This window comes from Leptosomus discolor, chromosome 21 (assembly GCF_034619465.1).
Source record: "Leptosomus discolor isolate bLepDis1 chromosome 21, bLepDis1.hap2, whole genome shotgun sequence".
NCBI lineage: Eukaryota > Metazoa > Chordata > Aves > Leptosomiformes > Leptosomidae > Leptosomus > Leptosomus discolor.
The window spans coordinates 463,834-490,638 of NC_141411.1; the positions used below are offsets into that span (position 1 = coordinate 463,834).

The 26,805-nt window shown below is 45.6% G+C and overlaps 1 protein-coding gene across 3 annotated transcripts; it reads right to left on the reverse strand.

Moving 5' to 3' along the window:
• Window positions 1–208: 208 nt before the first annotated feature.
• Window positions 209–26,211, reverse strand: HIPK1 (homeodomain interacting protein kinase 1). Of its 3 annotated transcripts, none has more exons than XM_086476676.1 (16): window positions 26,159–26,211; window positions 24,299–25,376; window positions 18,593–18,716; window positions 16,237–16,356; window positions 15,388–15,474; window positions 14,485–14,669; window positions 14,004–14,166; window positions 13,407–13,629; window positions 12,402–12,523; window positions 10,743–10,877; window positions 8,007–8,146; window positions 7,645–7,827; window positions 6,875–7,090; window positions 6,368–6,606; window positions 5,841–5,977; window positions 209–4,836 (listed from the first exon to the last, which is right to left on the reverse strand). In XM_086476676.1, the coding sequence occupies exons 2-16, from the start codon at window positions 25,372–25,374 to the stop codon at window positions 4,351–4,353; spliced, it is 3,636 nt and encodes a 1,211-aa protein (XP_086332802.1). In that variant the 5' UTR covers window positions 25,375–25,376; window positions 26,159–26,211; the 3' UTR covers window positions 209–4,350. The 3 variants fall into 3 exon arrangements, with proteins under 3 accessions (XP_086332802.1, XP_086332801.1, XP_086332803.1); XM_086476675.1 differs by having other exon boundaries at window positions 8,007–8,149; XM_086476677.1 differs by lacking the exon at window positions 10,743–10,877 and having other exon boundaries at window positions 8,007–8,149.
• Between the last annotated feature and the right edge of the window lie 594 nt (window positions 26,212–26,805).

A 26,805-nucleotide genomic window follows, 5' to 3' on the forward strand; every position in this document is an offset into this window, starting at 1 on the left:
ACAGCCCAGACCCGTTTACCCCCCAGGAGCACCACGGACGGCTGCAGAGCCCAAGGGAACCCGAGCTGCGGTGCGGTGGCCACCCAGCACGGAGTGACACGCTGCCCTTGGATTAACGCTCATGATCAACAGCGAGTGCTGATATTTCATCCTGGATACACCAAAACCCCTTTTCCACCCCCTTTAACAGATCCAGTGACCAAATGAATAGAGTACAGAAAATTAACCCTTTTTATTGATGCATTGCAATTGTTCTACATTTTTACCATATTATGTAGAAAATACTTAAAATACAAGCTACTTTGTAAAACCAAAGACAAACATTGAATCCAAAGATAAACTATGTTTTCACAATGGACCCTTTTCCCATATAGTTAGTATTAAATTTTTAAATATCTATTTCTTCTGTTAAAATGATTTTTACATACCCCCTAAGTACATCAGCAATACAAACATAGATCAGTAATTGTCAGAAACTACCTGTATCTAGCGGCTTGTAAAAAGGAAGAGCACAACCATAAAAGAAAGTTAAATTTTACACAGTAACTAGCATATCAAATACATTTAATAAAGTAGGAATTCCATTGCAATATCAAGGATTCAAGCAGAAATACTAACATTACATATAATGTACTGCTACATGTAGTGAGATAGATATATTTCAAGCTGAATCTGAAATCACACATTATATAAAGTTTAGCAACAAACAACCATGTGGACATGCGGCACCATTCAGAAGTTTAAATAAAAAAGAAAGCAGGGCTGTGCCAATCCTGTCATTTAGAAGCAATTTAGTTTCGTGTATTAAAAAGAAATTGCTGAGTCAGAGGTAAATTACTGCATCCCATCAACTAGGTGCTAAGCAGGAAAGCCTCAGAAGTTGCCTCTGCGGTGGCTATCACGGCTGCGAACACAGGTCAGGGAACGGGAACAACTGATCTGACAGCCCCAGAATCATAGAGACGAGCCTAGATGGGACCACGGTTATCAAACACTCGAATGGCGAGTCCCAGACTAGTTTTTTAAAAAACCGAAGGACTCCAATTCCCATCCAGAGGTAGCACACCTCTTCACAAAATACGTGTAGCAGCTCTGGCAACGAGGAGAGTCAATTCTGCAACCTCATTTGAAGGCTGGCTCTGCAAGGGAAGAAGGGAGGTACCTCCTTAGAGCAGGCTACAACGTACTTACGTGGGGCGACACATAGCGGGGCCAGGCTGGGACCCGCCACATGGGTGGAGCCAGCGCCAAGATGAAAACTGGCCCTGCTGGGGCAGGTCTTCTGTTTGCTTGGTCTGTGCTGTGTATCACCGAGGAACTTCAGGGTAATCGACAACTTGTTCTAAACGGAGTACGTTTCATTTCACCTATTTCCATCTCGCCCTCCTTGTTCCAGTACTTTTGGAAACTCTGACAGTGGAAGAGGTGACACCACGCCTCGTCAACCCGCATTTGAGTGGGTTTAGTTACGGAACAGGGACTCTAAAGATAAACGGTCATTTAAATCTGCTTCCTGGGGGGGAAGCAGGCAAGTTCTCAAAATTATTAGCAGATTTTGCCAGAGGGTTTTTTTCCTGTTAGGATTTCTTGGAAAACACTTTACTCTTTGTGAAACAGGGATTAATGTCTTCCTGAAACACAGGGATTGGAGCTTGTTTTGCCTTTCGATGGAAAGGCACAACTCTGTACCCAGGAGGTATCTCAAGGCAAGTACTGAACACAAGCAATGTAATATGGAAAAAAGTAAGAAAGCGCCTACAGCAACAAACAGCATCGTTTACACCGATGACGTGGCTTAGCAAGATCGGCTGGTTATCCGCACACTTACAGAAGTGCTCTGACTAAGAATACACTGAACAACAACGTCGCTAATGCTACCGTCCAGTTCCAAAGTCCTCGATCCCTCTATCGGAAGAGATGCCAAACCTTTAACAGTTCCTCAATTTCAGGTCAGTCCAGGCTTTCCTCTATCAATAATGTGGAATTTCAGAAATCACTTTCGCCCTTCCTGCCACATACCGGTCAGAGAACCGGCCTCTTTTCCACTGGGACGGAACATAAACTGGGACTCAAGGTTACCAAAACCTCTTATTGCTGCAGTAACACGACCGCTCAAGCCAGTTTATCATCCGTTTGGACAAGATACTTAATCTGCGTACTGAAGATGAGAAATAATTCCTAGTACAAGGGACCCAAGAAAACAAAGCGCAGTTTAAAAACTGCCCTGATAATCCAAAGTATTTCCTCTGAACACTAACCAGGGCTACAGCTGACAAACCTTCCCAACAACTCCGCATTAGCAGTAGCATTATAGAACTTTTTAACGGTATTATGTGCTTTACAGCAGGCTCTCTTTGGTATAAATATTCTATCACCAAGCTAGCAATATTTTACAAGAAATGTCTGCTATTAACGTGGGGGAAGGTAACGCCATACTAATCTAATAAAAAGTGATTGCACATATTTAATCACTTCTGCAATATTAGACTAAACATTCCAATGCATTCCCAGCACTACCTTTATCGAAATGCACTGACAGACATCTAACAGTACATGTGCCGTTTCAAGGAAAAGCTTTAAGGAAACATCGCTTCACTCCGAACAGAAATGTAGCTTTTTATGATAGCGCTAAAACTGAGAACAATGCACCTATGCAACATACTGCTGTTCTGGCTGGGATAAGCTTAGTGAATTGCTTCAATTCGACGGGGGCTTGCTGGTCCCTCATAAGGCAAGCTCACTGTAAACTCTAGTCACACTACATCATCATTTAAGGCACTACAATAAGGGGACACACCAAACAACTCTTCATCACACATACCTGTGCAAAACAAATCAGAAGGTATCCTTTCCTCTCATGAAGCTCTACTCCTCTCTCAGTGCTACAGTGATGAGCTCTAACCATTGCATTATACCACATACATTCCAACATGAATCAACTCATTTTGGTTTAAATACAAAGGATACATCAATTCCATCCCCAGGAACGTTTAAGAATTAGACGAACACTAAGTACAGAGTTCAAGTATAATCACTACACGTTTTGATTACAAAGACAGAACATTTGGGGTTAGCAGGAAGTTTCGCTTGTTATATTTTTCTAATCAATATGTACATATTTCATTTTATGTAAAATATTAAAACACCACCAATACAAAACTTCTAAAATAGTTTTAAATTCAGTAATAAACTTTAAAATCTGGATTTTTTTTCCTTTTTTTTTTTTCGTTTTCTTTCTTTTTTTTCCCCCCGATTCCTACATGCATGTACTGTATACAAGTCTTATTAAGAGCGCTTTAAAGGAGCTGTTGACATATCCAGGAGGATACGCTCACAGGAGTATAAAAAGCTGTACACATCAATACAGTGATGTTTCATTGTATTTCAAATTCAACTGCCTCCTAAATTAATCATGTGAGGAAAAATATTAAGAAAAACAAAGAAAAGCCCTGTGCTTCTGTGAAGGAATCCAGCTCCGTTATAGGGCCAGCATCTAGCCAGTTGCAGAAACCACATTTTAGAGCGATGCTGCACTACTCATTCTCCACTGAAGACTGCAGCATCCTGACAAAGCTGCTGAGTTTTGATACACAGTGAGATCTTGGAAACAGTTTGAAAAACCTAGAATTCTGCAATGAATGCAATAAAAGTTCAGTTGTGTTACGGACACAGGATTTTCAAGAAAACAAGACAGTTTTCAGGGTTTACACAGACTTCTGAATATAAAATGTGGCTGGTACGAGGGAGCTGCCTCTACCAGCCCTGAAACAAAGCAGAGAAGTAAACAAAAAACTTTGACAGTAACATATACGGAGATGTAATGGCTTTTGCAGAACCAGCAATTTGTTAGAGACAAAGCAAATTAGAGAACAAAAGTTAAAACATTAAACTTGATTTTAAAACTGCCCCAGCAACACAATGAGACAAATGTGCATTACATTTTTAGTGGCAACATGGATTTGTGCAAGCTGCTAAAATATAATCTGCTAGTCTTTTTGTTTAAGTTTTTAACACAAGTTAAAACAGCCATCAGGATCCGTCTTCCAAAACACTGATTTTCTTCCTCCTTTTGATTAGCACAACAGAACAATTTTAAATAAATGTGACCATGAACTTTTTAAAAGCATCTATAAAAAGTAAGTAAAATTGTAAAAACTTAATTAGTGACCCTCATACTGGTAACGAAGCATGCTGCTCAGTTAGTGACTGAACTCACTAGAGACATTTTTCGAACAACATACACCCAGATCAGGAAGAAACAAAAACCAGGCAGTCATTACCAGGTAAAGGTTCACCTGAAATCCTTCTCCAATCTCTCAGGCCTACTGCAGGACAGTGCTTTACTAGGAACTACAAGTATGAGTACTGGTTGATTTTTGTAGGGCTCAGCGGATATCCAGTGTAAATAGCAGATCCTCTGGAAGCACCAATATAGGACTGGGGAGCAAACTGGTGCTGGTACTGGGCAGGCGGAACATTGGCAGAAGTCAGCAGACTCGGACCAACACTCACAGGGACCTGGTGGACCAGCGTGCTAGGGTGGGCAGCGTACGTGGTGTGTCGCGAGGAGCCCTGAGGGGAGAAGAGGTGGGCGATGGAGGTGGTGGAGCCCAGTGGTGCCGCCGTGGTTGGAGCGTAAGTGTACATATGGGGCTGGCTGGAGAGGTGGGCGCTCGCCGTGGCCGCTGCCAGGTGGGGATGCACGGGGCTGCTGTGCTGAAACGTGTAGGGAGCCTGAGAAATAGTTGACGTGAGGGGTGCCACGTAAGCTTGCTGCCTGCGCGGGACAGCGTTTCCATTTCTCTCCTGTGAGGCCAGCACCGTTGTCTGCTGGTTCTGCAGAGAGAAGGAAGGAAGGTTAGTGGCTATCCTCGGGGAAGAGCGCAGCGGACAGGAGGTGAGCAAGGAAGGGTCCACCAGAGCCTCCCGAACCACACCTCCGTCCTAGCTGCAGGACTGACACTTCTGCAGATCCTCCCTTCCCAGCTCTGACACCTCGAGATGAATTGGAGAAGGTTACTGCAGTCCCACTGAGACAGAGGGTACGCCCGTCCTCTACAATGCGATCCGGCTGCCACACCCAGGGTGCCACAGCACGCAGCTGGACAAGTGCAGGCAGGTCCTAGGACTGACCCAGCCCTTGAGCTCCTCACACATCCATTCTTCTGCACCTCGGTGAGAGCAGCAGCAGGGCCGCCCCACTTTAGCACAGCAAAGCCTGCCTTGTCCCCACGCCAGAAATGAACCGGAGGTGTAACACGTCCTCTCTCCTGAAAGGCTACCGCAGCTTGACTCAAAGGTCAAGAGCAGTGACACAAACTGAAATGAAACCCATCTCTCAAAGTTTCAAGGGAAGACAGGTGCTAAACGTCAGTTTGAGAGACAAGGTCCAGCCTTAATCTCCTGGTCAGGCCTTTGCGAGATTGAAGAAAGGTAAAGAACAACAGAATCTCCCCGTGCTGCTGAGCACCATCAACGCTACTCAACTCCAACAGCTGGACCCTGGTGTGGCTCTCACACCCGAGTGGCGAGAATGACTCACTGCAAGACAGGTGTGACCAGGAGCAAAGAGCAAAGAAAGAATACGGACACAACCATGCTTTCTCCTCCTGCCCTCTGGCACAGGAACAAACTCTTTGCCTTGAGAAACTCCACCTCTACTCCCTACAGAGTTTACCCTCCTGGCACAGCCACAGGGCAGAATCAGCTTCAAAGAATTAACAAGGAAACGGCTATGGATCCTCTTGCAATCAAGCCATTCTCCCTGCACACAGCACAGCGGTTCTAAGCAATTCTAAAGCACCATGTTCAAAGGTCAGCAAAAGTCACGCAGTGTTTACCTGGCTGAGATTGAGAGGCTGCACACCATTTGTTACCACGCGATGTGAGCGGTACCCGGTCGGTGTTATACAGCATCCTGACGACTGCCCACTCACAGAGGCCACTGGCTTGGTCTTACTGGTGCTGCTCAGGATGCCTGAAAGATTTCAAAAGCTCAGTCCATGCTTCCCTCTCACACACCTTGCACTGTGATAACCAGCTTAGGTAACCAAAGGATGCACAGGGACTGTGTCCGTAACAGAGACTTTTCTTCAATTATGATTTAAAATCTGATCGTACAAGAAATCATTGGGAATTTTTACAGATCTTTCTAAATGCAGCCAAATGTATACGAAAGGTAAATCTACCAACGAAACTGAAAACAGATCAAGGCTTGCACTCTCAGAACAGCAGCTGTGAAACCCAGCGCTGCTGAAGACCCGACGCAGGTAGTCCAAAACTGTGAGGACAAAGCCGTCGGGGATAGGACAGCACCTGAGCCGTGGCAAAAACTACCGAGCACAGCAACCTAGGACAGCGTACCTACCTGAAGCTTGGGTAGCCACAATGCAGTCGTTGAGCTGCGTTTTCAACGGTGGCACAATGATAGTGCGAGAGCTGGAGCTGTCGGCCGCTCCCCTGCTCGGCAGCTCCAGGGCACCACCTGTACTCCTGAGAGAGGAAAGTGGGTCTGTGGCATAGGGGCTGTTCAGGGAGGAGTCGGAATCAGGGGAGTCATTAACAGTAACGTAGCTGATGACATTGGATCTCTGCTTCATACCCAAACTGCAAGGGAAAAGAAAAAAAACAAATGGGAAACATTCTAGCTTTTCCCACGAGATACAGGAGATCTCCCTCTGGGACCTCATAGCCTCCCTCCTTGTCACATGAAATTCTGATTAACCAGAGCCACCAACAGCACAGCAGACACGATGCACAATTTTCTGTCTTATGCAGTGCTTCTTAGCCTAGCCAGGGCTTTGCATGTTCTCCACTCTCCTTGATGTCTGAGCTCAGGACAAATCAGCACTGGCTGCCCAAATGAAGTTCCTACCTGGCAGGTTTGTATTTGCTGTCCTCTTCCTCATCAGTGTCGCTGCGAATGGTGATGACACTAACAGGTGGGCTTGGAGTGTCTGGGATCACAATGGGCTGGTGCTGCTCCTGCACTGGGATGAGCACGTTGGAAGAGGAGGAGGTGGAGCGCAGGGGACTGCTCCCAATGAGCGAGTAAACCTGGGAAGGTACAGTCTCTAGAGTTGAGCTGGGCCTGAAGGAAAACCAAGGCAGCATTCAGGTACGTGTGAGCAAGCCAGGACAAACCAGCACCAGCTTTAAGAACAGCCAGGCTCCAGCAGGCTGGAGCACGCGTGTAAAAAGAAACGTCTTGAAATACACAGAGAACCTCTGTGCAGAGACTGATACAGGAGAGCGCCACAGAAGGGACCAAGGCACTCAGTGATGCTCTGAACAGGACTGATTCATCTGAACACTGCCAGAAACCTGCCACCCCTTGCTCGAGAGATGTCAGTCCTGTCACTTGTACTGCTACGGCACCAACACACCCTGAACGTGTACAACCCCTCTTTGACCAAGTAAAGCACTCAGCCAACCACGTTCCTTGCACTCTCACTGAAATTACTATCACCTACGTCAGTGACTACAGTTCAGAGACTTTTTCCAACGTATCTTTAAAAGCAACTGTAGCCCAATAAAAAGTTACACAGACAATGCCTCTGTGATCAGAAGACGTTTTTTCACACCATTAAGGCAACCTCCACAAACACACCCACAGTCTTTCTAGGACTGGGAAGGAAGCCTTACTTGGCTGCGCTTGATGCTGGCTGCTTGTTCTTCTTTGCTGGAGCACTGCTGCTCTGCTGCTGCCTAACAACGTGAGCCACTCCAACATTCAGAGGCTGTGCTGTAGCTAATGTCACGTGGTTGGTCAGTAGTGATGGCTGTTGCATGAGAGTGCTATACTGATTTCCGTGGGAGTGGGCGTTCCTGGAGCAGGAAAAAAAAAAAGACAAGACCCAAATCCCATGACTCGCTGCAGGAACCACAAGTGGCACCGAGCCCCTGTATGATTCTGAAGGGAAGGGAGAAACTCTGTGCGCTGCAGGCAGTACTGCGATGGCACGGGCTGGCATCCGGCACGGGGCTGGACCCTGTGCGACCCCTACCTCCAGTCAGCTAACTGCTGGCTACCGCCGATCGTCTCCGGAATCACGGCCGCGGGCTGAACAGAGTTGTGCAAAGCAACCCCTGGGAGCTGCTGCCAGGTGGAAGGAAGCAGTATCTGCTGGGTTCCCCCAGGCCAGGCCTGCTGCAAAACAACAAACAGATACACAGGTTCACTAGATTTCAGTTCCTACAGGCGGAGAGAGACTTGTTCCAAGCAATAAACGCACTCGTGTAGATTGTTAGCTTGCAGAGATAACGGCACATCATTGCACTTTCTCAAAAGGCCTCAGTACAGAGAGAGAACAAGACAACCAGAGAAACAAGCTTCCTCTGACACTTTGCTAACCTTTAGTACCACAGATGTCACCTGGGGAGAAGAGTGTTAATACTGTACTGCAGAACGCAGCCAGATACGGCACTGCCAGCTGCAGCATGAGTGTTCAGGACTGTTTCTGCATGTCAGTTTATGCACACTGCTCTGCTGAAGGATTCCAAAACATGAAGCCAATTTGGTCCTTTCTGTTTTTCTGCCTTACAGGGCTCACATTGAGAGAGCCAAGACAGTGTTATTACTGTGCAAGTTCACCCCACCTCAACCAAAGTATTTAAGAAAAGCCATACCAAGAGAAAAATTTAGTTACAAGGGAGATATGTGAAGCTATTTCCAATTCATGAATACTATTAATGTTCCTGTCCAAATTGATAAAATGTGGGGGTTTTTTCTCTGGAAAAAGAACCCCAACAACAACAACAACAAAAAAACAAAATAAATTTGGCAGTACAATATTTCTATGATTTCAAAAATATATGGCTCTCTTTCTTGCAGTTCAAACTGCAAAACCATAAACACCTGCTGTTTTTAAATAAAATATTTCTGCAAGTAACAGATCCACTTATTACAAATACCGGTTCCAAACAAGAAGCCTTCAAAGCAGAGAGCTGCTAAAACCTCTGCCAACATAAGCAGAATAGTAATATTTAAAAAAAAAGAAAAAAAAAAGAAAAAAAAAAAGAGAAATATGTTAAAAGTCACACCATGCGTCTTTCCAAAAGCCAACACCTGCACAAGACAAAGCAGAGAGTTTAATACAGCAAGATATAAATTCCCAATGAGAGGCAGAAATCGGGCCTTCCAAGCGACGAACTGTTTTGACAGAGGAAGGACAAAAATACGCAAAGCTTAGCAAATGGCTAATGCAAACTGAGGGGAAGCAGCAAGGGAGAAGTGTTGGAAGCACTAAAGGTGAGCAAATTCACACCAAAGGCTCCCAGAATCCAAACAGAACTATGAAGTCCCCCAGAGAAATTCAGAATCCAGGCTCATAGTCTGGAGACAGCTGGCTCTGATCTCCACTGCTGTACAGGGGAGTTGAACATCAAGTCCACTGCACACACACAGGAGAATAAAATTTGCCTGTTGAATCAAAAGCCCAAATACACTTTTGAAAACATCACTAAACTCACTCGTGTCCCAAGCTCTGCTACAGTCACCCCTTGCTGTTTTCGGAGCCTAGACTGCAGCCTTTCAGCAACCAAAATTCAAGAGGAGGAAAGGGGATACATCCCTGAGTCTGTTTAGCTCAGAGCTGTGACCCAGGAGAACCCCACTCTCCTGCCTTCCCATCCGCAGACATGGGGAGCAGTTAACTTGAGAGGAACTCAAATGAGTGGGTTTTAGTTTCAGTACAGGTATGACTCAAGCAAATTCCACTTTAGCAGAGAGCAGAGGTCTCCCTCTTGGAAGAAAATGACACTCAAACTACCACTTTAAAGCCACAAGAAACAACATGGTTCACGTAATGGAATGTGCTTTGGAAGACATGTGAGGATACCAGCACTTAAGTGCACTGCAATGTTTTCATAAGCTTCACTGATCTGATTCTGGAGTTTTACAATGACTTCTTTATGGCACTTGCAAGGCTGTTCTGATGCAGGTGCCAAATGAATACAGAAGAGGACAATTTTGAAACACTAGCTTCTTATAGGTGTGTTTATTCCCTTCCCCCACCATTTTTAAAAATTGCTCCAAATAGCCTAAAAAGCTAGCTGTTGCCATTTTGGATACTAGAGCTCACCTTTAACTTCAACCAAGAAATACAAATGAACTGAAAATATCTGTGAAGATCAGTATCTTTATCTGGATGAAGCAAGCTACCTGTGATTGGCTATAAACAACAAAAGGCCAGAAAATTATTGTCAATGTTCAACAGAGGTTAAGAGAAATCGACTGCTAAAGCAATACGTTAAAGAATTTGCTGTCATTAGAGATTTTAGCCTGTGCTTAATGACCTGAAACATTTCTACATGCAAAGCAGCTTTACACGTGTTGGAAACAAAATATGTAGCTAACCTGCCAAGTAGTTCAAATTCTGGCCATCCAGGTACCTGTAGCAGAGTCAAGCTAAAGACTGATTCCTTTGTATTCAACAATCAAAAGGCAAAGATAGGACAGTAAGTGAAGAACAAGAACAACTATAACTCTTCTACAGTATCGCTTAGAAGAGCTTTATAATACTAGGCTAGTAAAAAGTAGCAGTCAATGGATCTGGATTCTTTACAGAGCCACACTAAACGTCAGAGTCAGACAGTGCTTCAGCAATGTTGGGGAGGAAAACAACAAGACATTAAGATGTAGCAAGAACACAGCCACAAGATGGCACATGCTTCCATGCCCTCTGCAAGTCTAAGTTAAAACAAAAACTCAGTTAGTGAACACAATCAAGGGAGGCAATTACCAGTACTGCAGCCGTCTGTTCTACTAGCGCTGGCCGGCCGGCTGCGCAGTTCAGAGTAAAGGGGACCGCATACTGCGGCGTGATGGTGGCTACTTGAGGATGAAGAGTTGCTACCATTAGTGGTGTACAGCTTCCCTGAAATGTAGATCAGGCAGTGAGTGAAACACACGTACTGAGGCAGGATAAGTGGGTTCAGCAATAGCGCCAGAAAAGGTTTCACCTCACTGGCATTCTACGGTGCTCGAGCAGACTCCAGAATTGTAACGGATGCAACGAAACCAACACCCAGACCCTCCGGGCATGTTCCTCTAAGCAATTACATGTCCCTGAGGGGAATACAAGGAACAGGGAATTTGGGAACAGGATCTCTCTGAAGACACAGATCAACAGTAAAAATGAGATAGTGTTCAGCTATTGATACTGTACTGGGTCCCAGAGAGCAGGTTACACTACGCACACAGCACTAACCGTCACACAAACTGCACCCCTAGCAGGACACAGCATTTCTATCGTACCTCCACATTCACAATCCGTACTCCTGGGAAAAGATAAACTAAGGGATTTAACAGGAGGCACGGTAGGTCTTTTGTATCATGAAAGAGCAAAGTTATCTGTGATGAGACTACCAAGACACTTATTAGTCCATCAAATGTGTAATTAAAGCTTGATTCTTAGTGTAAAATTTGCACTCTCAGGAAAAGCAGGGTTTGGATTCAGTTGGGACTTCTTCAAGCGTATTCTGCTTTTGGATCCTATTACCTGCATAACTATGCTAAACAAACCAGAGATCACAGCATGCCACCAAAATTCTTTGGACTGAACAATCTAAAAATTACTCCTCTACAATTAGGTCAGTAAGTATGATATGCTGCCTGGAGAGTAAAATTAATGAAGTATGTGTTAATGTCAGCAGAAACTAAAACTATGCAAATAAATAAAAGTACACTTAATTATGAAGGCAATTACATTTTCATTGAAAAAAAACCCTGTGAATCACTGGGCACTCACTATATATTAAAGCATTACTTTTTGGAAATAATGATTGTTTTAATTTATGACACATTACTAATGTTTAAAATACCATTCCTTACAACTGCTTGTGAATTTTGCTATCGCATATTGTTTAAACTGCAAACAACAGAAACAGGTACGTCACTGCCACACATCAATTCACACTAACAATGCAACTAATTGAGAAGGATTCAGAAATAATTTCGTGGATTTAAAGACGACATAAGTAATCTGTGTTGTCACTTCTGTTTACTGGGATCTTGCTTCTCACAGAAATGATTTCTGCTAAAATTGGCTGCCACATTTTTAAAGTGTAGGCAAAAATGTACACCACTATCTGTAATGCAGTGTACACCCGTGAAAAAATACAGCCCGTTTTTAGCAGCTGAAAACTACATATTTACTCCCATTATTAAATCAAACTCCTAAAACCAGGGAGGCACGTCATAAAATAGTTTAGACTTTAAATATTCCAGAAAAACAAACCAAGAAAACACTGTCTTAGAAGTGATCTGCATTTAACCTTTCAGAGTGTTCTGAGAACACCCTGCATTCACCCCAGCGCCACAGGGGCTGTCAGGTTCTCCTGGATGGTGGTAGGAATTGCAGTTAACTCTAAGGGGTTTTTTGTTTTGTTTTGTTTTTTACCTGTGTGAGAACTCCAGACTGGATCTGCAGTGGCTGTGCTGCAGGTGCTTGTGGTACAATTGGGACAGCATTCTCCATCCTTACTGGGAACCCGGAATGCTTTGTAGTTGCCTGAAGCCCGGCTGTGGAGGACAAGAATACATCACCGCTAAGCTGCTTTATCACTCTTTTTTTTTTTTTTTTTTTTTTTCAGTTTCTTTCCAAAAATCAAATTCCTACCAGGCATGGGCAGGAGACAGACAGGGTCAGATGAAGAGAAAGAAAACCTGTTGCCTTTGACAAAAGCAGACTAATAAAACACCAGCTGAAGGAAATACTTCCCGGTATGCCAAAGGGCAATGACAGACAACCAGTCCTCTAAAGCTTGGCTCTGCTGAAGGACACAGTCTTGTTTTCAGACACACGGACAGCCAGTTCTATGGGGTTCGAGACTAAGTTCAAAGTTCAAACCTTCCACGACCGGTTCCCATTTCATATACAACCCTCCACACTAACACAATCCAGATCCAAGCATAAACAGAGAACTCCCAGGATCAACAGAGCTATGCCTGTGCTGAGCTCACTGATCTGCGACCTGTGACCAGCTCGTCGCTAGCAAAGGACACAGCCGCATCGGCGCCTGTGAACTGAGACTCGAAGACCAGACAGGCTCTCCTGACGTACAAGACACAGCACCACACTTTCTTATTTTCAGATAGGCCGGCTCCTCTGTTCACGGCTTTCTGTGGAATGCTGTTGTGTTCAGTTTGGGGGGGAAAAACTGGTTGAGCAACCAGATGAAGACTGCAACCTGGGCAGGCAAGATACTGTCACCTGTTCAAGCATGACCTGGAAGAGGACTAAACTGCCTACACGTCTGACCTGATTCTGCACTTACATCTCACACAAGATCCCTGTGACATGCACAGAGCGGTCTTCTGTACTTCCCCAATTCAGTGCAAATTACCACTTCTCATTTCTACCCAACTGAAACCACAGTATCGTACAAAGGGGTTTTTAGCTTACTTTGAAAAGCAGGGGGACAAACAATGAATGTTTGCTGGAACGGGTCAGTCTGCGTGCAGATCTGGGTGGTTCCAGGTTGCAAGGAAACGCTCTGTTGTGCCACTCCTGCAACCGGTGCTGCAGATGACGGGTACAGAGCAGACTGATAGTTCAGCAGCGAGACGTCCGAGTTTGCCAGGGAAAGAGTAGCAGCAGCAGTAGAATTGGAAGCCAATACACTGGCCTAGGAAAGCAAAAATAAATCAGATTTATCACTCATACTTGTTATAAAACAAAAAACAGGAACCATCAGTACTGTACTACGAAGCAAACACCAGGAGAACATTTCAGGTAAAAGGCATAAGACAACACAGGAGAAAATGAATTGCACCAACTTTACTTATGTTGCTGAACTGACAGGCAAATACGATTAGGTGAAGTAAAGAGACTGCCTTGGCCTGAGGTTTGGAAAATTAAATTTCAAGACAAGACTACAAATTCTGGAGAGCAATTTAAATACAGTATTTTGCAGAACAGGATTTGGCCTGAAGGCACAAAACTAGACTATTCCATTTCTGTGATTAATATATTAGTATAAATAGCTGAAAGATGCTATACCTGATTGTGTACTGTATTGAGCTGGTTGTTAAAGCTCATTGTCAGATTTGTGCTTGTATTAGGAGCAACATGAGTCGTGAACGGGCTCTTAATCTGATTCACTGTATCATACATATTAACTCTTCGCTTGCAGATCTCCATATTCTGAAAGCAGGATTTCACACTGAAACAGAATGACAGAAGGAAAATATCAGATATGTAAGAAAGAACAGAGACCTGACAGATTCCCAATTTTATGCACATGCCTTTAGGTTTAGGCTCTCTTTTTAAAGAAACAAACAAACAACAACAACAACAACAACAAAGAATGTCCTAAAACATGAAGAGGAAGCTTACGAACATTCCATTCCTTATATATGCCATTGCTATTTTCAGATCAGCCAGAAACTGCAGAAAATAGCATTGACAGAAAGCAGAAAAGTGCTATTCTGTGTTTCCGTAAGTCCTCCTGAAAGAAAACAAGAAATCTAAGGAAGCCTACTGATTACTGTGTGGGAAATCCAGTAGATGTGTCATTGTAACAAATGGATGGTTCAAAGTCTTCAGTGGAGTAACTCTCTTATCTGCATCGATTGTCAACATTTTCTTCAACAAATCAATGTATTCCCTTCGGTCAGCCTTCTCTGCCAACATGTCAGTCCCTTCTAAGTCTGTAGACATATTCACCTTGAACATAAAATACAAGGAGTTCACACGAACATCAAATTAATTGCTACCTAACACTTCAGTAATTTGACATCACCCAGAAATATTTATTAAGCATTTCTGTCTCAGACAGCTTAATTTTAGGTACTACAGTGCTAACACACAACTTTTCCCTTGCTCATATATAAAAGGAGTATGCCTGGCAATATGCCCTCATTTTTTGTGTAGGGCTACAAGGGGCTAGCAATGACAAGATCCTACATTCTCTACACAGATGTAAAGTGATGATAACAGCTACAAAAGCAATAAAAATTGAGACCAACATATTTAAGATTCAAGGCCTCATGATATTAAAATCACTCAGATATTCTTTCATTTTACCTCTGAAAATAGTACGAAAAAATAGAACGGTCTCTAGTTCCTGTCAACATTTTCAGAGCCCAGTAAGAGGCCTAATCCTATAAACACATCTGGAGGGGCTTAGCTTTCATAGTGCTCGACTACTTCTAAAAAAATTCTAGCAGAAAGAAAGAAATTTCTAGCAGCTTCAAAATAACGTTTTGATAGTCTTTAATACAGTGACTTCTGATGCAAACTGGCACCACGGCAAACCTCCATCAGTGTTCTCAACAGCATGTGGAAGAAGACTGCTCCAGCACAGGAGCCTTGTTTTCAGAGATCCCAATAACGTAGGTAATCTATATGATAGTTTTCTGTGTGTTACAAGATCTCCACACACCTGCGCCATATCATCCAAACAGTTGAATATATATTTCCGAGCTTCTTTTGATTTTATTCCTGTCTCCAACTCATGTTCTTCTGGGGTCTGTGAAAGAAAGCATTTGTTAATAAAAACTGAGATACTGCGTATTGAAAAAGAAGCAGTAAGAAAAGAGCTGAGCCAGGTGATCTTTCACTTGCTTTAAGACAAATCACAAGCCAGTAGGCCAAACCAAAACAGCCACGGGTTCTCATTTCCTCAACTGGAAAGATCATCCATTGCAAAGCTGAATTAACAACAGGATGACTTCACTTCAAGGCTTCGTTACGTAGCGCATTAGCCAGAAGAACTGAAGGTCTCTGATTTATGAAGAGAAGAGGTTATGAATATTTTAAATCCCTCTTTTAAGAAGAAGAACAAAGGCAAAATCCCCTTCCTTTTGCTGCTCAGCTTTAAAGGGAAATCATCTGATTCTTTCCTGTCCTCTGCCAATACATAAACAGATTTCTGTTAAACTAACAAAGACCGTCATGAAATACTCCCTGTTTTACTCTTTGTGTTGTCAGGAGATGACAACAAGATGACATACTTCACCAAGACTGAGCAGGCCATAATAAGTAACCATTATCTCAATTACTTTAACACCCACTCTTTGCTAGTACTATCATGCACAGCTGGTATTGTCAGATGAGTACCAGGAGGTCTGTACAGTTTCTGAAATTAAATACACAAATCAGCTATATTTGAATGGCATTTCAAATCCAATCTTCATTCAGAATGTTTCCACAGCACACTAAAACTAGGTGTGAATTCATATCAAGTCCTCAATGAACAAAACAGAATTGGGAATTAAGAAATCAGACAAACCTTTAGCCTCCACAATGGGTATCCCAAATTTGGATCTCTGTTAAAAAACCTGCTTGTTTTCGTTCCTGCACTGAGAAGATACTCCGCTGGAAGGCCTTGAGTCTGTGAAATATAACGAATCTAGGAAAGAAAATTAAAAGAGTGAGGATTCCCAACATCAAGAACTCATGCTAATGGAGTAATTATCAGCCAGGTTTGTTCACAGAGAACAGGAAATAACCTGTAAATACAGGAATACCCAGACAACCAAAACTGCAAAATTAAAGGGACTATCTCAAGCATTTATAAGGACACTTTTTCAATCATATTATCTGCAGAAATTTTAGGTTTTAAATACATCTTTCTTATTTTATGGAAATATTTTTGCCCAAGTATACATGAGCAGACTGTAAGCTTTCGAGACGTGGATAAAGAAACACTAACAGTCTTTTAACATCAGCGATGTAGGAAGTACACATTTTGAGAGAAAAATACCACAGAATTTATCATGTATGTGTCCACAATGAAAGGCATAGGTACCCAAGCAACATTGCTGTGACTGGCTACACGTACTCTAGGCACACGATTTGAGAACAACGTCATGGCGAAGCTCTCACTGACCAAGAAAGCAAGACCAAACTTCTGGTACAATCGGACTCTGACATCCTCAAAAACATTTAATACACTTCACCTGTTACAAAAAAAATGGCTCAGAATTTCAGAAAACGCACCTAAATACTTGTGATGCTATCAATAAGACACTGGCAAAGAGCCAACAGATAAACAGGTATGCTTAAAAGGAAAGACGATAGCAAGTTGTGGAAAAAACACAGCAACGAGCTTTTTTAAACGTTGCCCAATTGCTAATGCTATTTGCTCTCAAGAGGTATGGCGAGAAATGTGAACTGCCTTCGTCATGACTCTCTCCTCAAAAAGTTTAAGAAAAAGAACCTGCTAAGTCTGATTTATAAAATGAGGACTGGAAACACAGTGTTAAGGCAACTAGGCTTTGTTGAAATTATCAATTACAGGTCCTTTAGCATGTCTCATTTCTTATTTGCAAACCCCCTGCTATTTCACTGTTCCAAAACAGCCGAACATCGCAGGGCATTTAACTCACTGTTACAGCTTGTGATCCACACAACTTTATTGACTCGCTCTTCATCTATGTCAGGGTGGATCTGAAGTGTCTGCAGGTGAGTATTTCTCACACAAAGTTCAGCTAAGAGTTCTGCTATTTTTATGAGACCTAACTCTTGCTTTACAGCCAAAGGGTGTTTAAAAAGTAATTGTAAATCCCATCCCAGCCCATGAACTCATTCCTGGAGAGCTCCTCTCACAAGTTCTGCCTGAGCTTTTACTCGCTGCTGCAGAACCTCAGAAAACATGAAAGCACATCATCCCTAGTCTTCAAGGGCAATTCAGATACCAAAAACCAACCACACGAAGTCACACCTCATGCTGCCTCACAAAGGACTGCAAAATCCTGTCTATTAAGCAATGGAAAAAGCACCTCCTCCCCACCCACCTACATGACTAGATAAGGTTCTCAGAATTACACAAAACTCAGTGCGCAAGGAAACCACCGTGCTATAACTCAGTTATTTTCTAACTCATTCTGCTCCTTAAGGTACCACTGTGTTTCCTTCGGAAATTTACAGTGCTGGGGAGATAAAACACTAGTAAGTTTTCAACCTTAGTAAGTTTTCACATATTTTATCACATAAGGAAAACCATACCAAGCACTGTAACAAGACACCACCACAAAAACCACAATGGAAAAGTTACCCTCAAAAAACCTCTCGTGTAGACTTTGTCCTTTTATAGGCAACTGAGTAGCCCAGGTAACAATGCTAAGTATCCATGGAAAGAACTAATTAGTTCAAGATGCCTTTTCAGACTCTTGCACTTGTATTTCAGAGACAGCTTGGGGCTCACACTTTGCATTAAAAATGAGGGCTGCTGTAGGTATTAAGAGGACAGGAATGATAGGCTTGCTCTGTCTCCACATGGAAAAACTGCCCTCATGGTGAAATTACAGAGGGCGTTTCAAGTCAGGACACACACCTCATTCTGTTTTGACAGGAAGGTATTTCAACAGATTTTGGGTTTGGAAGCCAAGAGGTTAACTGTAAATTGACTATATATTGGATAACTACACTCAGCTCAAGGTAAAACACACAGAACTCCATGCTCTTCTTTACGAGAACAGAGACAGGCAATGGGCATATCACAGAGGTAAAAGGAATGTAAGATGACAGACAACAGCTATTTGCACTAGATGAAATCTGACAAGGGATACATCGGGTTCAGAGGGTCTGAACACCAGTCACTGTGGTTTCATTTGAACATCCCCACATCCGCCACGCACTCTCACCTGATCATACTCAGATGCTCCTGGATACAGAGGCCAGCCTAGAAACAGCTCAGCTATCACACAGCCCAGTGACCACATGTCAATAGCTTCACAGAATGGTAAACCCAGTATGATTTCCGGAGCTCTGTTGGGAAAAAAAAAAAAACCACAACCCAAAGGTAAAATCTTCAACTCCAAAAGTATGCAGTTCTTTCCTATAAAGCACTCTGGGTATGCCCCTCCTCCTCTCCTCCAAGCCCAGGTAAATCTGTGTGAAACGAAGTGATTCGCTGTAAAGCGGAAAACGTTTCCTCAAGTGGCCTAACAGATCCCAACCTTTTTATCACTCAGTGGCACGGCTGGATTCGTTTTATTGCTACGGAGCCCTCCAACTCCCAGGCAGCCTTTACGCACCTGCCATACGAAGTCACTCCTGCAGCAACCAGGTCAATCACACCCAACAGTATGCACGGTGTGAGCTGTCCCCGAGACAGCACACAACCTACCCTAACAGAATTGGCAAGAAAAGTTCTGGCAAATGGTGCTCAGACTGTTCGCAGAAGGTGGTCTCAAGATCCCAGGAAGCAGCTGCAGAAGGCTGCCTGTTTTCATGTGGAAAACAGCAGCATCTGCAGAGCCAGAAAAAGGAGCTCTTCAGAAAGCTGCTCGGTTTCTATCAGTTGGTTTTCATACAGGGTTTGCTTGGGAAGTTTTGAGTTAAAATGGACAGAGAGCGCACAGCTGGAGATTGTGACTGCTTTGCAAGGTTGCGCTACAAGTTTTTGCGTACTGAACCACACCTAATGCAAAATTTACCTGTCTGGCCTAGCCTTTACAAGAAGGTGGCGAAAAAAACTCAAACTCCAAGCAGGATTTGCTCCTGCAACAGGTTGGAATTTCAGGAAGATTTCTGTCTGGAACTGACTCATTACACAAAAGGATGTTCTAGTACAACTCCTCACCTACACACAGTTCTGAAACTAACCGATGCCCTTCTGTCAGGCTAAATTCTGGTCATACATTTGCATATAGCATAAAAACCAAGTGCTGCAAAAACCATGTGAATCAGTGTGGGAATTTACTCTGGAAAGTACAGGAAGCACAAAACCCTTGATCTTCTTCATGCATAACTAACACAAGCGCAAAGGAAGACAGAAAAGTCCTGAACTCCAGGCTATTCTCTGATTGTGACTCAGGTAGCACGCCCCAGGGCTTGTGTGACATTGTGCTACAGCATGGATATTTCTGTTGTTAAAAAAAGGCTCTGAAACCAGTTCTGATCTTTCTACAGAATTCTAAAAAACAGGGCTTGCATAATGTACAGGTGTCCATAGATCTGACACTCGCCTCCCTCAACTGTTCAGCCTGAATGTACCTCCCAACTGTTTGTACACGGCAAGAAGTGACTCTCCAATTAATCATCCTGTGTGTCATGGTGACACAGCTACAGCTTTTGGTTTAGGTGACTACATGATTACCATCAGTCAGTCTCCAAACCAAACGCACTCATCCCAGTTGCCCAGGCACAGTGTCCCTGAGAGAGCACAAGATCTACCAAAAAAGATAGACAGCTGAACCAGCTGCTCGCTGCAAGGAGGTCATACCTATTCTCCATCACTCAGCTTTAAAGCAAGGAGGTTCTTCCATTATGCCTAAGCCCCCCCAAAACAGAGCCATGACATACCTTTAGTAGTCAGACTAATAGACTATTGAAGGCAAGACATTCTGACACTCGCTGTACTTGACACTGATCTGTTTTGACCTCCTTGTTTGCCCATTCCTGGCGGTAGTCGACTTTGGAATGGTTTTGCATATGTGAAGATATAAAATGATTACGCAAATGTGGTAAGTACCTGATATTTGAGTGCTGAATGTCTTGCTAAACATTTATATTTTAAAGAACTATGTGAGAACAGATCCAACTTTCTATAGGCTAACAGGTACAAACGGGAGGAATCCATTTCTGTAGCACTTTGGTCTTCACAAGCAGAGCGAGTATGATGCAGTCACACGGGATTTTCAGAAGCCCATGTGCCATTCATCTACTAGTCATCATCAACAAACTGTATTTATCCTCTTGATTATCCTACTTACACAGGAATTCCCAATTCAGATAGGACCCAAACCTGTCATATAAGAAACGCTGCATGTGTAAGTTCCTTGGTTTGGACTGGCAAACAAACTGAAATGTAAGTGGCTTGTGGAATAAGCAGAGTGTGCTAACCCTTCACAAGTGATTCCAAGGAAAGAGATCAGTGGCAAAAAAGGCTGGGTGCGATAGCTTGTTAGTCTTTAACGACATGCTGGAACAGACTCAGGTACTCTGAAATCTCAATACCAAAATGACAGCAAGTTGAACTCTACACATTTTATGTCCTGAAACCAAACAAATGAACTTCTCACAAGCCACCTGGTTTCATTTTGGTTGCAGGACAGAGCTGGTAAGTCACAACCCCTCTCATCTCCTTTTACACCACTATAACCAGCGGCATTATGAGACGCGAGTTGAAACAGGACAACAGGCAGAGGTCACTTCCATAGCTGGTCTGTCAGAGATTAAAGTGATTTTTACGATCTTAATCTCTTTGAAATAGAAATCAACAACATTTGTTCTTTGCATACACGCTTGCCAAACTCTGACTTCCAAAGTTGGCAAATATGCTCAGGCACTCTCGGAAGAGAGAGGATTCACAGCAGTAGCGGAAAAATCCGAGACTTACTTTAGCATTTGAAAACATACCAAGTTTACACACGGGTCTTCAGCCCTCCCCCTCGTGAAGAACGATGGCAATACGAAGCTCATACAACTGCAACTACCAATGCAGAGAATTACATGATCACCACTCAGAGCTGGATTAGCAAGCAGAGCGTTAGACTTGGCAGCGTGAGCTGCTGCTTCCCAGGCCAACATGACTGAGGCAGAAGTAGGTCATGTAGCCCAAAGCAGAGGTAAGAAACAGATACTGCTGCACTCCTCAAGCTCCCTCGACTCAGTGCCACCTTCTCACGGCCCAAATTGTTCAGTGCTTCAGCTCAGCATCTTCAATTTGCTAGGCGCCTCTCCAGCGACCCACAGGGAACACCAGGAGGCAGGGATGGGAGCAAGGCTCACAGGATGGCTGCACTTAGACATAGCACAGGACAGGAGTCAGCCTCACTCTGAAGAGCAGAGAGAACAGTCTTCCCAGGGACTTTTCATTTCTGCAAGTTGTCTGCTTCCTTCTATTGTTTATCCTCCCCAGAGAGAATGAAAGCGCCCATACCCTTCTGCACCTGATGTAACAAGCATATCCTCTGATTTTCAGGTCAGGAATTACTGCTAATAGATCTCAGGACTGCCACGGAAACTAGTCACTGCATAGAAGCACAACTGCCAGAGTTAGTGTACTCCTAGGCCACGCCTGGCTTCAGAGCCAAAGAATTCTTTGTGGGCACTTCTACTCACACTTCAAGTCAACCATGCCACGGCAGTAAAGCTGCCCTTCTTGACTGGGCAGTAGTGCCTGTGGAGAGAGGGAACCTGCCCCAGCCTTAACACGCCTGCCCTGACAAACGCAATACTGCCTCCCAACCGACGTGCAGCCCCAGCAGCGCCAGCGAGACCGATGCAAGTTGTCCAACTGCCAGCACGATCAGAACCTGGAGCGAGCAGGGCTGTCGGACAAGATGACCGCCAGCAGCACCGCGCATAGTCAATGCAGGGAGGATTTCTTCCTTCGGGGTATATATATCTCAGAAAATTCACCTTACGGTACCCGAGCCTGGCTGGTTTAGATGTCTCTACAGGAGACGTAGGTTACACAAGTGCCAGTAACAGGTATTAAAACCAAAAAAGTAAACAGAACAGACATTTATTTTTAATAGCTGACAGAGAACCAAATGAAGAATTGGTCTGTCTTATTAAACACAGCACTGAAGTAATTTCCAACTTAAGAACTCATTGGAACACTAATAAACATGAATATGGTTAAACAATCCAGCTCTCCCACAATAAGCCGGTTTCTACAACATCTCTGTAAGTTCCCAGATTATGGATTTTCGTAATCATCACCACTAAACTAATTACATATCACTAAATATTAGATTTCCACATCACAGCATTCTTAACTTCAGTCAAGCAGACAGTCTTAAACACCACCTAATCTCAGGTTATTCACCCTTCTGGCAGTGTCAGTCACACCGTGTCAGGGCGGTGGAAGCAGCTTGGGAGTTCAGTGCCGCACACAAGGACGAAGCAGACAGCTTCCTCCCCAGCAGCCCCTCCAAGATACTTATCATCCCTTGCTGCTTTTGCCTCGGCCAAATCTGTTTTTTGCGATACCAAGAACTGGAAAGCACTATATGCCTCCCCAAACCGCTTTGCGCACATGTGCTGCAAGTCAGATAGGGCAGATTCTTGATCCGCAGTCCCCACTTCCCAGGCAACAGCAACAAAATTGATAACGCATTTCAGACAGCGAGCGTTTTGAGAGAGCTACAGCACATAGAAGACAACTGTGTTACAAAAAATAGAAATCAGTAGTTTAGACTTGGAAAGACTGGTGCCAACAAGCTGAGTGAAGATCATGAGGAATGGATTAAGAAAAGCCCGTATCACACAAAACAAATAGCACAGAAAGCTGGTACCTGGTGTTACAGGGAGCAAAAAAAAAAACCAAAACCCACCAAACCAAAACAAAGGGGGCAAGGATACAGGGAGCATGAGGAACAAACAGAACAAGCCCACAACAAGCCAGGGCTTTAAACTGAGGCTGGGAGGACAGGAAAGACATCAAACAGGGCAGAGACACAGGGTGGGGTGGAGTGTCTCAAGTCCTCCGTCTTGTCCCAGCTGGAAGGACTAGATACTAGTTAAGTTTTGAGTCAAGCGAGCTCACATTCCACTGAAATCACCCTGACAACACAGCACAGACTTTTTCATGTCTCTTTGATGCCAGAAGTTCTTTCTGCATCCATTTATTGAAGTCTACTGCTACTTATATTGAAATACACACTATTAACAGAACCAAGCTGGAGGAATAATTGAAAGAAAAAGCACAGCTTGTTTAGCTACATACACAATTTCTGAGTTTTAATATTTTTGCCCATAGTTTACTTTTAATTCTTAGGAGTAGGGTAGAAGCTGTTTCTACATTTTACCAAGGGAAGCAGAGATCTAGCTCATCCCTGTTTTAAGAGAGCTACAGGTCTCATGAAAGCGTGACTTACCGAGGGCTGATGCAGGAAGTCATGTGCTCATGAAGTGGGTTCAAAGATGCAACCAGAAGAAACAGGATAAAAAGAAATTGGCACCCCTTTGACTTCTCTCCCTTCTAAAGGACCATGGTTAATGGACTCGTTTCAGACCACAGCAAACAACACAAAATGCAGCACTCACTAGTAGCATCCTGCTTCCCCGGTTTGCTACTTCACACGGCGTCGCAAACTAGCTACAGGGTAAAATCAACTGACTGCCCTAATCTAGGGTAAAAGGAAGGTATTGGTCTGCATATTATGTCACATTTGCAAAGCAGAAGTTCTACTTATTTACATACAAATGTCAGAAGAAATCTCCAGGAAACATGCAGAACCGTGGATAGGCTGATCACTTCCTCCTCCCCTCTACTGTCATTAGACCTAATGGCAGAAGAGTTAGGTATCTGCAGCAGCAGGCCCCTAGCACCCCGTCAGGACCAGCTTTGCTTCCCTCGCGCAGCGTGCGAAAGGGAGCATCGTGTCAGCACTTACCTGTAATAGCGCGACTGCAGGTACGTGGAGCACACTGCTTTAGACACGTGGCTGGCTGAGCCAAAGTCTATCACCTTCACCCTGTAGGGCTGGCGCGCAGGATCCACCAACATGATGTTTTCTGGTTTCAAGTCAGCATGTATCAGACCCAAGCTCTTTAACTTCATCAAGGCGGTAGCCACTTGCTGCAGAATTGGCCTGATGTACTTCAGGGGCAATGGACTGAACTTATTTTGCTTTAAGAAATCATACAAGTTCTGTTCTAGCATCTCAAATACAAGGCATGTATGATTCTTGTGCTGAAAGCACTCATAGGAGCGAACAAAGTTATACTCGTCAGCATTCTCGCTGCTCAAGCGAGAGAGGATGCTCACCTCTATCTGGCCCTGCCTAGCGTAGGAAGGATGGTTCTTCAAGATTTTGATGGCTACAATCTCCTTCGTGCTACGTTTCCAGCATTTCGCCACCTGCCCAAACGTCCCTCGGCCCAGGAATTCCAAGACCTCGTAGGTGTTTGTCATAGAGCACAGGATCTCATGCTGGACCAGCTGATAATCCCCTTCACCACTGGAACTGCTGCTTTTAGTGGTTACCGTGGTGGTTGTGGCCGCAGCACCCACCGCAGGTCTGTTTTGCAGCATGAGAGGTGGATGTTCCTCAATTATCTGCACACTACCGTTGCTGTCAACCTCTTCACTTTTCCTTTTTAATCCACATTTTTGGTATGGTTCCAGTAAAGAAACGTTGTTCCTATGCGTTAGGTTTTGGCTGTTCTGGAAGGAGGCTGTTGCACTGCTGCCTGTGCTGTCGGCTGCTGTAACCACAATGTGCTCAACTGAAGGAGCAGGGAGAAGCAGGTTCTGATCGTAAGCAGGGATGCTGAAATTGGCTACCTGATGAGAGGAGCTTGCTTGCCCTTGAGCTGCTGGGAGGTTTTTGCTGTGGGTATAATACTTGTCACTACTGCTCTGTCCTGAAACATCCCAGACAGAGGGCTCCACTTTCAGTTTCTTGGCACTGCAGAAGGCACTCGAGGATACTGACGGAGGGGAGAACACCTGCAGCTGTGAGGCCATACCTGAAAAGGGAGAGGAGAACTCATTAGAACTGCCTGGGAGCAGCAGGTCAGGATGGAACAAGATCCTCCATCTGCACAAGAAACAGAACAACAAGTATCTTCCTAAGCGCAATATGGCGCCTACCACCTAGGAGGGCAACTTTTTGAACTGCTGATCCTAAAGGCACCTGCAGAGCGAGGCTCTCCCGTGTAATGAGTGCATTTTACCTCACTGCCTGTAGCATAAGAGAGGCCAGCTCTTCATCCAGCTTTGTACAGGCTGAAGAAACCCCAGCACGAGATGGGAAAAACAGCACTGAAGAACGGAAGACAGCACGGAAACGGGAAGATGCTGAGAAAATTAAGATCGCTCTCTCTCCCCCCCGCCCCTAGGCCTGGTCCCCCCTCAACTGTAAAACCAGAGACAATGGGAAATCTAAACCAGACAAGCCAAAGCCCCAACCGGGAGCGGCCCCGTCACAGCGCGCCCCAGGGCAGCGCCTGACGCGCGGACCGGAACGCCGCGACTCGCCGACCGCGGCCAGGAACGAGCCGCCAGCCCGGCCGCTCGCCCGGCCTGGCGCCGGGGAGAAGGCCAGGCCCCGCCGCGGGCGGACGGCCGCCACCGGGCCGGGCCCTCCCCGCCCCGGCGCGGAGGAAGCCCGCAGCGCCGCCCCGCCGCGTCCCGCTCGGAGCGCGGGGCCGGGCCTCCGCTGCGCGGGCGCTGAGCCGCCCCGAGCCCGCCGGGCCGCGCCGGCCCTCCCCGCGCCCCGCCGCCGGCGGGCCCGCCCGCCCGCACTCACCGCCGGTGGGGGGTTCTCAGCCGCGGGCCGGACCTGCCTGGGGGACACACGGGGGTGCGGAGCCCCGCAGCGGGCGCATCATAGCCCCGCCACGGCCGCCGGCCCGGCCCGCTCGGCCCGCGCACGCCGGGGGGAGCCCCCAGGCCGCTCCGCCGCCGCCAGGCTCCGCCGCGCCCTCACGGCCCGGCCGGGCTCCCCCCGCCCCGCGCCACCGCCGCCGCCGCCGCCCGGGCCCGAGCGCCCCCGCTGCGCTCCCGCCGCGCCGCTCCGGGCCGTTCGGCCGCTCGCGCCAGACTGAGCCAGCCGAGCCCCGAGCCGGCCAGGCGGGCCGAGCGCCGAGCCCGCCCACGTGACCGCGCGCGCCGCCGCTGTGACGCGTGCGAGGCGGAAGCGCCGGGGCCGGGAGGGGTTCGGCGGGGCCCGGGCCTGCCCGGGCGGCTCCGGGGGCGGCCGCTCCCTCCCTCACCCCGGCGCGGGGCCGGCGGGCCGCGGCCTCCCCTGCCCGCGCCGCCGGGGCTGCGGTGAGGCGGCTGCGCAGGGGCCGAGGGCCGTTCCTGTCGCGGTACGCGGGCCCGCAGCGCCGCTGCCCGGGGGCCTTCCCCGCTGGCTGCCGCCGGGCCCTCGCAGTTTCCCAGCCGCCGGTGTCC